This window comes from Silene latifolia, chromosome 6 (assembly GCF_048544455.1).
Source record: "Silene latifolia isolate original U9 population chromosome 6, ASM4854445v1, whole genome shotgun sequence".
Classification (NCBI taxonomy): Eukaryota; Viridiplantae; Streptophyta; class Magnoliopsida; order Caryophyllales; family Caryophyllaceae; genus Silene; species Silene latifolia.
In genome coordinates, this window is record NC_133531.1 from 112,488,678 (window position 1) to 112,500,769 (window position 12,092).

At 34.3% G+C, this 12,092-nt stretch overlaps 1 protein-coding gene across 1 annotated transcript; it reads right to left on the reverse strand.

Moving 5' to 3' along the window:
- Positions 1 to 1,102: 1,102 nt before the first annotated feature.
- Positions 1,103 to 9,398, reverse strand: LOC141587111 (secretory carrier-associated membrane protein 4). Its single transcript, XM_074408539.1, has 12 exons — positions 9,167 to 9,398; positions 7,800 to 7,898; positions 7,656 to 7,718; positions 7,489 to 7,522; positions 7,224 to 7,349; positions 6,212 to 6,274; positions 6,031 to 6,124; positions 4,706 to 4,751; positions 4,555 to 4,622; positions 3,880 to 3,928; positions 3,156 to 3,221; positions 1,103 to 1,692 (listed from the first exon to the last, which is right to left on the reverse strand). Exons 1-12 carry the CDS (start codon positions 9,200 to 9,202, stop codon positions 1,660 to 1,662), a joined length of 777 nt encoding a protein of 258 aa, XP_074264640.1. The 5' UTR covers positions 9,203 to 9,398; the 3' UTR covers positions 1,103 to 1,659.
- Between the last annotated feature and the right edge of the window lie 2,694 nt (positions 9,399 to 12,092).

Below are 12,092 nucleotides of genomic sequence, written 5' to 3' on the forward strand. Positions count from 1 at the left end.
CTCAATTCGAGGTATTTGGCAAATTCTTTGGGAAATCTCCAGTATTATCAAGGATGTGAAATTAGACCTTCATTTTTTCGATAAAGTGATGATTAAATAACATTGCTTTCGTGAAGCCAATAAGGTTGCTGACTTCATAACTTCTATTGGACATTCATGTCCAACTCTTTCGAGTTGGTTTGATACCCGGTGACTTCAACTTACCTCACTCATTCGAAAGGATAGGTTGGTCATACCCTAGAGGATTAACCTAGTTTTCTTACCTTATAAAAAAATAAAAAAAAATAAAAAAATAAAATCTCACCCACTTGCACTATCTACTTTCATTTGTGAGAGAAACACTATCCGTCTATAATGAGAATTTGTGTTATTCTAGTATGTGTATTGATTTGTTTTGCCTCATCTTTGTCTGCATAATTTGGGATGCCATATTTGTGTTATCCGTATCCATGTCCGTATTGATGCTACCTAAGTCGTAACTTCAGACTAAGATACTAGAAAAACGCTATTTTTTTAAAAATTGAAAATGTTGTAATAACTATCAGCTTAGGAAAACATTAGCAACTTTCTAATCTGGTAACTGAGATATGACCCAACAAACTTTTTTTCGACAAAAGTAGAGGTATTTGGGAAAAAAAACTACAACACTCTTCGGTTGATTCAATTATACATCCGCATATGAAGGAAAAAAAACTTGCATCACCATCAACTTCAAAGGCCTAGCACTCTAGTATCCCACAACCACAAGTATGGTTGAATTAATTAGGGTAAGATTATTAGTAGTCTTGAGACAAGACTCACTCAAGACTACCAATAATTTACCCTAATCTTTACAAAGTCTTAAGTTGAGTCTTGGCCAAGACTCAACTTAAGACTTTGGGTAAATCTTAACCTCACCTTAAAGAAAAATTATCCAATGGGTGAACAACATGTGTCATTTCTTTTTGTTAAAAAAATAAAGTGGAGTGAAAAAGTAGAGTCTAAAATGAGTCTGACGGATAAGGTATAAAGTCTGAGGTGAATCTGAGATGTCTGAACAATAAATAATTAATAAAAATTAGTAGAAAGCTGATGTAGCAAAGTCTTAAGACTTGAGAGGGTCTGACTAATAATCTCACCTTATACATTTGAAAAACTTGCATCACCATCCAACTTCAAAGGACTAGCATCCCACAAAGTCTCTGTGGATATGTGAGCATCCAAAAAATTGTTCAGCACCTCACCCCTCAACAGGGCTAAGTGGGCTAACTATGCTAAGACAACGTCACAATAAGCACATCATTTCAATTTTTTACCGGTAACTAATATTAGATTTCACAGGAAATTCTCAAGAGAATGGAGTATACACGCAGAGTTCGCAAATAACGTGAACTTTTCTCTTTTAAATCATATGATAGGGGCAGACAATTGACACGGTTCCCACAAGATCTAACAGCAATCTCACCATCAACCCTTAAAAGACGATCAAGCTTAAAACATTGAATAAGAACCCTCAACGTTTTTACAAAATATGCACAAACTAAACCAATGATGCCTAAAGGAAAATAGCAAGCCAAGCCTAGTCGATAATATAAACTCTTCTTTCTTCATGTTGAAGGGTACTGCAACTCTGGAAGCTATGATACAAACCAAGTGAACCTCTTCGTAGCTAAGATTTATTTACTTGTGCCCTCGGAAATACATGTATACTTTCTGCAATATAGCAACAAATGTATTTAGGGAAAGCTGAGATGTGGCCGAGAGCTTAGATGCTAACAAGGTAGTGAAAATTGCGCTAGTTTGGTAGTGAGAACTGCGCTAGTTAAAGACACATTATTGACAATCAAACTTGACTAGTTTGTAACACACTAATAAAAGCACATTGCAGGTAAACAGAAAAACATCCATAGATGGATTCAATGCATTAAAAAATATAATCAAGAGTTAGGATTGCATGTAAATAATCCCAATTTCAATAGACACGATTATAGGTGAGACGGACACCCAACCAAGTATGATTAGAAGTCTCTTTATGACAACGATGAAAATGGAGGAAGCAGATTGTATTAACATATCTCGTGTTTCAATCTTCCTAGTTATTTCTATCTAAAAATGTACTTCCTCCATTCAACTCCACTCTACCACTTTGCTTTTTCACGTTTGTCAACGCGTGTTTTACGCGGTAAATATCGTTAACTACGTATTTGCAAAAATTATAAAAGTTAGATATTTTTAATGTACTCGTAAAGACGAATCAAACAAGATCTCACATGAATATATTTTCACTTATATATTGAGAGAAAATCGAAATTGAATGGGTATTTGTGAATAGTGTAGAAAATGGAAATAGGTAGAGTGGAGTTGAATGGAGGAAGTAACTGCTTAGTTTATGGCGAAGGGTTCTTGTCTTCTTGATGCAGAAGATATACAGTGAGATGACGTTTGTGATTTTTAGTTTTTGCACCTTTATTTATGAAAGAAGTATACAAACAAATTTATAGGCGTGCTTAAAATATCAAATTCAAGTCATTCCACAACTTTTAAACAGTAAAGAAAAGAGATAAAACAGATAAAATATACTCTGTAGATACTATCAGCACATTTACTATATTAGTATGGCAAAGACCAAGAAAAAAACATACGGAGTAGAAAATAAGTTGAAATGAGTGTTTTTTTTGTATGGAAGGTTGAATTTAGGCCTCGTTTGGTTGGCCATTGGAATACAACTCCACCGGAATATCGAATTCATGGGAATTAAGTTCCCACATGAAATTCATGTGAATTAGCAAAATTCGTTTGGTTGCCGATGTAGGAATTCAATTACACCGGAGTTTGCAATTACCTAGGGGGACCTAGGTAATCCAACTCCTCCACTGTGGAAGAGTTGGAAACTCCTTGGAAAATAAAATGCCTACATTATGACAAAAAATAGGCAACCAAACAAGTCCCAATTTTGTAATTCATGGGATTTTGCAACTCCCATGATTTACAAGGGGCAACCAAACGAGGCCGTGTGAGAATGCACTTCAGAGAAAGTGAGGTATTGTCATAGAAATATAGTAAAGCATAAAAACCGTCCCCTCGTAGTACATCTGTCGTGTGGGAATGTGCATATGTTTCTAAACTTGGAGCTTAATTCTCAATAAATAAACAAATGAATGTACAAGCATTCTCACCTGAAGAACCCACAAGCTCAAAAGTGTCTCCAAGCAAAATAAGGCAAACCCAATTAAGTAGAAAATCTGCAAAAGGCAAGATAAGACAGCTTAAAGTATACCCAGAATAAGGTTCCTAGGTTTCTTTATACACCAAAAGTCAAAAGGAGATGACTACAAAAGCAAATTTATGCACAGCCATAATCATAACAAGCCTTGGTATGTGTTTCCTAAGAAATCAAGATGATGTGTAGGCAGTAAAAAAGGAAACAAGCCTTGATATGAAAAATGCCACATGTTGTCAGACAAAAGCTGATATATGGAATGCTATTCAATTAATCAGTATCAGTGGTCTGTTTTGGTAGTGAAAATTGGAATAGGTAAGCAGCCAAAGGGCCGAATAAACTGTTCCAATATTATAAATGTTGAACATGGTTTGATGTTTGTCGGAGAATTATGCTACTTTAGTGACGCTAAAAAGTCCCATAAAGCTAACACACAATTTGATTTCCAATAAAAATCATAGGAACGGTTAAATGACGGACGCAAAAGACCCAAAACCGAAAAGGTGATGTTATATGATTTACCGCCTAACGTCAACTTTCTGACCAGAAAGTTACCAACACAAATAATTCTATAACTCGTCTTTTCGAGTCTTCTCACTAACGAGATATAGTAGCACAACAATGCTTGACGTCCTATATAAAAAGACAAGAATAAGACGAGAATAGTAAAACAAACTAACCCCAACCAAGGCATGATGAGGGAACACAGTGATGGCTGCAAGGATGCCCCTGAAAATTGTTGTACAGATAATCAGTGACTACCAAACTGAAAAGAAGCAGCTAAGCGCAGCATAGGTAAAAACAGCTAATTCAAAAATATTCTGTGAAATCAACAGAGCTAAAATCCACAGCAATCATCTCAACCTCCACAACCAACCCCACCGACACAGAAAAGTGTAAATTTAAGGTGAAGTTGAGGGAGAAAACGAAAGTTACTGTCGGTTTGGCTGGGATGACTTTAGTGACTCCTTGAGTAGACTAACACCAAGAATCGTAATTTATCCTTAAAGGTGTTTGTGAAACTTGAATTATTGAAAAGTAGTGTTTCATGAGGATGACCATTTTACAGCTGATGCTAAAATGTTGATGCATCATTTTAGGAATATCATTTCTTAAATAGCCATAATAACATCATACACCTCTGCAATAGTTGTTACTTTTTGGCTTCATGTTCCTCGATGCAATACATAGTGGAGTGCACAAACATGCCATAGCAAATAAAAGATTACCCCTCTCTTAATTTTGGGGGAGGGGGACAAAGAGAAGGTCGTCACGGATCTGATAGTATCATAAACCAGCTCTCAAGCTATGATTGTAATCAACTAGTTACTATAACATATACGTGAGAAACTTACGTCAGTGACTCCCCATGAAACACAATCGGAGGGGCAATTGCAGCAAAGATACAAAAAAGAATATGCAACTGCATCAGAAAAAAAAATACATTTCAGGATAGCCACTGGATATAGAAAAACACACGGACATTCTTATTATGTGAGAACTCACCAGGTAAGTCATGAAAAACCAGCCAAACTTAAAGGCACTGTCCTCCCTGAATATACAAAGTGACAGTTAGCATAGTGCCATACAACCATTGTTGTCAGAATCCCGATTCGATCCTACGATTCTACGACTTTACGATCTAAAAACGCTTGACCGATCCTAGATCTTACGATTCTATTAGGGTTGTAGAATCTTACGATCCTATTGTTTTGAAAATTTCTAGAGGTAGTATCATAATACGATCCTACGATTTTACGATCCTACGATCTGATTTTATGATAAAAAGAATAAATATATATTTCATTTAATGACATTGTAAAATATGAATCTTGTATACGTTATAGAAATATGCCCATAACAATGACATAAAAATTATTAATCATCAAAAATTTATGGATAAATATGAAAAAATATGTATTTTAATCTTCAATTTTATATATTTACAAATTAAAAAACTATATTTAGTTAGTTTGTAGAATCTTACGATCCTACGATCCGATTCTACCTACTTCATCGATCCAAAGTAGAATCCCGATCCTGACAACATTGCATACAACCTCTCGTCCTTCGCAGGATAAGCCATTAAAACGATACTCCCTCTATTCAACAATGTCATGCCATACTACCATCAATGGAAAATTCACTTTGTTCCAATATTTGGTATTTGGTATTTTTTTTTCCTATATTTGGTATGTTTTAGAATGCAAAATTATTAAGTTATTCTCGTGACAAGACTGACAACCTAATATTTAAAAATGTTGTCACCATTCTCATGACTTAGTTCCTTAACCATTTATTTATAATTAACCCACCAACTATGTTATTGCCTTACTTCAAACAACGCTTCACTTTCGAAGCCGGACCTTTGTTGGACATGAAGGTACTCATGGACATGAGTATGACACTTTTTCTTCAGGAAACAAAAAAAGGCTTGCATGGCAAAACTTAAGAAAAGGGTTTCTGTATGAATCATTTTGCATGTTTAAAAAGATATTAAGCCTTATGTTCTCAAAATTCTCTAGTCTCTATTTCACTTTCAAAACTCAATATAAAATTTTATTTATAATAAATATTGACATATTGTAGGTCAGCGACCAAACCCTGAACCATGCAACTATTGAGCTTCTCGTATCATCAATTGGTTTTAGGATTGCTCCTTATTGATTTTATGAAGTGGGCTCTCTCTTCTCCTTATGGGTGTGGACCACCACCATTTTCGTAGTTTAAGATACAAGAAGAGGGGTCAGAAGCATCAGTGAATCACAAGCAATACTTGCACAATCTTCATTAGGAATGAGAATAAAGAGGATGTAAGTACAACCAATTACCTCATTGCCCGATAAAGTGGTCTGTACCACAGCACATACGACAACGGAACACCAAGTAGAGCATATATTGTCGCAAGAAAAAATATTTTGACGCCTGAAATACCAAAGACAGTCAGAATAATGAAACTAACAACAGCTAAAAATAATCATATAGAGAAAAAGGACAAGCTTTAGAAATCACCTCCTCCACGAATCCAACAGACAGTGATTGCAACTATATTGAACACAAGACAAAGGATTATTCCTGCACAAACATAACCAAATTCAGTACGTCAAGTGAGATAATAGGTGTCAACTATACAATAAAAAGTCATCTGTAGAATTAAAAATAATGCAGAAATAGAGTAGGAAAAAAGATCAAGAAACGCGCTGCTACTGATAACTGGCAAGCGCATACATACGCAAATACTACAACTGAGAATGTCGAAACCACGTTTTAAAGTCTCAATCACGAAGGTACTTTGAAAATGAAACGGTAACATAGACGAAGTGACTGAGGAATGAACAATGATGCACAGCTTCCAGAATTGCCTTTTGCAACCAGACAGACAATACAGATTCTCGAGCACACAGCTGTAGTTTTTTGCGTTCACATATAGATAATTGAGCAAAAGGAATTTATGTTATGAACAACATACAGTATTAGAGATAGCCCACTTCTAGTTAACCATTTATTACACAAAGCTTTTGTTTTATATCAGAAGCTGAATAGAACTCAGTTTATCTCAGCTATATCATGACAGTATGACCAACTGAGCACCAAAGATTTCGAGCGGGTCTCACAGCAATGTCTGTCAGAACTACTGCATATGACATAAGAATGGTTTCCATACAAGTGCTACTTCCTAGCACTTCCACAGTTGTACTACTATTGTCTGTCACCCAATATTAAATAGCAGATTCTGAGCTATGGCTATAGTCCACAAGTCATGACTGTGCATGAAGTAATATTTAGAACTCCCTGGCCTTCCATTTCAATTTTTATATAAAAAAGCATCTCAAATTTGTGACAAGATTCCCTAAAAGCTTAGGATGAAAGGAAAAATCTCATAATAGAAAGTACTTTGTTCACCAAAAACAAGCTTGACTAAGCCTCAAAAAAGAATAGAGGCCAGAGCCAACACGCCAAAACTTCCAAAAGAAAAAGGGGAGTTACAAAAACTACAAACTTAAAACTCAAAAGAACTACATACCTAACCAACTTGCAAATGCCAAATACTGTAACTTCTGGGCATGAACAGGAATTTCATTGGCTATATCATGGTGTATGATCGGTACGAGAGGTGGCCAATTTTTCTCTTCTGTGGCGGGTATGTTAGCTGAATAAAAAAATTAACCCGTCAGCCAACGGATAGAAACCAAGATTTGAAGAAACTATTACAGCATTACAGCATCAATCCAGGAAATTCTCTAAATTAAGAAGAATGTAAGCATTAGGATATCAATTGATTCACTAGCCTCTAGAAACAGCTTCTTCTCTCCTCTTGATGTCCTGCAGTAGGGAAATTGCATACATTTTTAGTCAGATGAAAACCAAGATACATTGATCATCATTACAACATTAACAAAACTACAATAGACATACTTGGGTGATTATCTATGTATAAATGAATGGTAAAACTAACCGATTCTCTTCTTTTGAGATCAGCTTCCCAGTCAGCAATTTCTTTTTCTCTATTCTTTGAACCCTACATCAATCAAACAAAATGACTTTCAAAATTACTTGGAGAAAACCTAATCCAGTAGGTTAAGACTGACAGATCCATTACATTCATTGTATCCAAAGGTACATCATCAGTGGCATCATGTTTCTGCCCAAAACCGAAAGTTGGGAGACGGAACTTGGAGCCAGTAGCCGATGAACCATTCTGCAAAAAGAAATAGTAGAAGTTGCATGAATAAGTATACAATCGCTAAAAGAACCACCTCAAATTCAAACAGCAAATTCATTGACCAGAACAGCATAATAGACCAACTCTGCCACAGCCATTATTGTCTTCAAATGCTTTTAGCAGCAAAATTAGCATGCCCAAGCAAAATCTAGAACACTTGGATGACGAAATTTACAATTTACACATGGAGCACAATTATACAATTGCGCTTTCCTACCAGCGAGGCAATAGCCCTTTTTACACCCCTTCCTATGATATTTGTTACACCGTATTATTTCCTGTAAATGTTGTCTTCTATACAATTCTTTTTTCTTTATTATGTTCGGGGACAATCTCTTGAAACAAAATTAACTCTCTCTGATTGCGATATATCCAACAAACCTATGGGTACAACAGTAATAGTACAAGGCACTGTCCTCATGATCACAAACAAGAGATCCTGAAGCATTTGTTATACATAATCCAAAAAAATGCGCAAGACATCAGGCATCTCCAAATATTAGTATCTTTACTGCGAAGCGTCATCACTACTAACAGCCATATCACTAGTCATATATTAAGCAAAGAACACCTCCAACGTAATAGCAAAGAGTAAAACTCAAAACGCTGAGAAACAGGCCCAATTGTCTGCGGGATATGGACAGGGACAGTACACTCTCCGTAGCTGAAGTCCATTTACATAACCCTCTAATTCTAATGTCTTGTTTCCATAGTCGAAACCAAACTAATTATCTAACAAAAGTAACTTTCAATCCTATCATTTGCGCATCAATACGAAAAATATTGTCATCTCGCACTCGCATCCATTAATCGACAAACCTAGTATGCTGTACAAAATCTATGTTTTGGGAAACAAATGAGCAGAATTGCTACCTTGATACTAACATTGTCGATTACGGAGTATTTATTTACGCATATTTCCAAGCCAGATTTTGTACGTAATGTAGTAACCAGGGAATGTAATTTCTCAGATCCAGATCAAGCATAAGAGCAAACCCACATTGGGAAAATTAAAATTAAATAAAAACATAGAGTACATTATTATTATTATTATTATTATTATTATTATTATTATTATTATTATTATTATTATTATTATTATTATTATATAGTATAGGAGGAATCAAATAAAGATCCAGATTTAATAATTATCTAATAAAAGAGAGCAGATCTAATAATCTAATAATAGAAACTAATAAAGTAGAAATACATAATAAACGTAAGAGAAAAGGAGAGAAAATTACAGCAAAAGGGTTAACGTCATCTTGATGAGAAGACATGGTAGTGAAATTGGGGAAGAACTAGGGTTTAATCGCCGTGGAAATCGGGACTAATTTGAGAGAGCGAGAGAAATGCTGCCAAACCTCTCTCAAACAGTTTCAGTAGGTGGTGGTGAAGTGAGTGTCAAGTGTGAGCAACCGGGAGAGAGCGCGTTTTGACACCTTTGACGGTTTGTTACCCTGCCACGTGCTCCCATCATTTCTACGGAAAATTCATGTGCTACTCTTGATAAAAAAGGGGACGCGCTAAATCCCGCACATTATTTTACTCAATCCCGCACTTAATTCCACCTTATTCCAAGATTACCCCTCACATTTCTCTCCCTCATCAGAGAACAAACAAGAGAGAGAAACAACAGAAATTAAAAAGCCCCAAATCATATTCACCAACCGGCACTCTCCTCCCTCACCGGCCGTCCCTGCACCGCCGACACCCCATGTTTGCCACGAAATATTATTCACCGGCACCATCCCTTCACACCCCTGTCGTCGCGCCGACATCACTCTCCTCACTCTCCCCGCAGCCGACCAACCCGAATCGACAGCGCAGCCGACGATCCCGGAGCCGACCATCCACGCGACGACCTCGTGCAACACTCTTTTATCCAATGTATCAACGGATGAATTGTTATAAAACAAAAACAGCAGTAACATGGTATGAACAATCTGAGTTCGATCAGTGGGGATGAATTGTTATCAACGGATGAATTGTATCAACGACCTCGTGCAACCCGGTTTCAATTGAGTACGAACAATCTGAGTTCGATCAGTAGGGATGAATTGTGTTGTTAAAATCACATTTTTGAGTGATTTTGATTATGTGGGTAATTATTGATAAAACGACGAAATTACATTTGATATGTGCGAATTACGATCCATAGAAGTCGAACAATGAAGGGATTGATTAGGTTAAGAGAGAGAAGTCCTTTTTATTCTTTAGTAGTCTTTGTTATTCATTTTTTTTTTCAAAGGGCAAATATGGAAAATTAGGGTAAAATGTGTAGGATTTAGCAAACAGGTGTGCGAGATTTAGCATATACGTAAAAAAGTTACGGTTATACTTAAGGGTTAAACTTAGGGGGTGTTTGGTTGGAGTTTTTTGAATGAACTAGTTTTATGCCCGTGCAACTTGCACGGGTATGTTGTTTGGGTTATTGATTAAGGAGGGATGTTATTTAATAGTTGTATTAATAATAGTAGTTATTTAAAATGATTGTATATATAGGAGAGTATAAAGTTTAGCAATAATATAGTTGTATCTATTGAAAGAACCTAAATCTATAAAACTATATTAAAAGGGTAACCTTAAAAGGCCACGTAGACAAAGCCACATAGGCAAAGAAAAAGCCACGCGTGCATTACGAATGCCACATCTATAAATCTATATAATCTATATCTATATCTATAAATATTATTAAAAGGGTAAACCTTAAAAGCCACGTAGACAATGCCACCTCGCATTACTAAATGCCACCTCACATAACCAAAATTCCACGTCATCGATTATAGAAAGCCACGTCAATATTTCTTATTTAAAAAAAAAAAAGAAAATTGAACCATTAAATGCAAATAACATAACAAACATTAACTTTGGCTTTTTTAATTTTTAGATAAATTAAACAACCATTAAAAATAAATTCATACTAAATTTAAAAATTTTACGTTTATTGTTAGAATATTTTAAGCAACAAATAAATATCACATAATTATAATTTTACACCGTTTATAAAATAATAAATAATTTGTAAATATTAAGAACAAATAATAACATACTTAACATTAAATATTAATATTTAAATTTTTAAAACTATAATAGGTTAAACGAAAAATTAAAAATTTATATCACTCTAATTTTAAACGGTTTATATGTGCAACTCCTCTTAAATCTTATTGAAATAAACTTGCTCAATTTTGTTAAATTTGATAAATAAATAAATCTATAAATAGTATAATTTATAAATAAAAGGCAACGCAAAATATACACCTCTTTTAGTTTCGTAAGATAACTCCCTAAGCAATTCTCATGTAATGTGAATTTTGTAAAAAAAAAATAAAATAAATAAATCTTTTACATTTCTTTCTATTTACTTTATATTTATGTCTATAATAAATATGCTAATAATGAAAACGAATACTCAAAAGTCATGAAACCTTTCTACATATTTATGTATATATTAACTTTGATAATAATAATAAAAAAAGTCTAAAAGTCATAAAATGCATCCTTATTTGACTATATAAATGTTTTATGGAAGACAACATTTGTGAGCCAAATTTTTTTTTACCCCTATTGCCTATAGAATTGTATGTATGTGTTAATAATCTTTCTTATCATTGTATCAACATCAAGGTAAGTGTATTAAGATTTTTAAATTAATAATTTATTTATTTATTTTTAAGTTCGATTGGTTTGAAGTAATCTTCACATTTTTAATCTTATTATATATGTAATTTTGTTTTCATTTAGAGACTATCGAGATTTGTGGAGTTGAACTATTCAAAGGTAAATATATTTATATATTTATAATTCAATGTCTATTTCTTACCTTATTTAATAGAAAACTTAAATTAATAATGATAAGGTTAATATTACATAAATAAAAAATTCCACCATTTTATTTGTTATTAATCACTCATGGATTTTTTTTTTTTGTATGGATAGTTAATTGGAGAAAGAAGATAATATGAAGAAAAGTGGTAAGAGAAAACTTAAAGGGATATTCTCTCGTGTACCCCTCAACTTTTTCGTTTTCTAAGGTGTACCTCTCATTTATCACAAAAAAACTTTGACCGACAATAATTCTTTGTTACGAGGCCTTGAATTTGAAAAAAAAATTCACCGCTTGAACTCGTAGCCGGTAGTTATGGTTGGTCAAACATTTTTTAACGA

Coding starts and splice junctions, on each gene's coding strand:
- LOC141587111 (XM_074408539.1), bottom strand. CDS start 9,202: ATGTCTTCTCATCAAGATGACGTTAACCCTTTTGCT. Junction 7,719..7,799: donor TACCTTTGGATACAATGAAT/GTAATGGATCTG, acceptor TGATTGATGTAG/GGTTCAAAGAATAGAGAAAA. Junction 4,752..6,030: donor CCACTTTATCGGGCAATGAG/GTAATTGGTTGT, acceptor TTGTATATTCAG/GGAGGACAGTGCCTTTAAGT.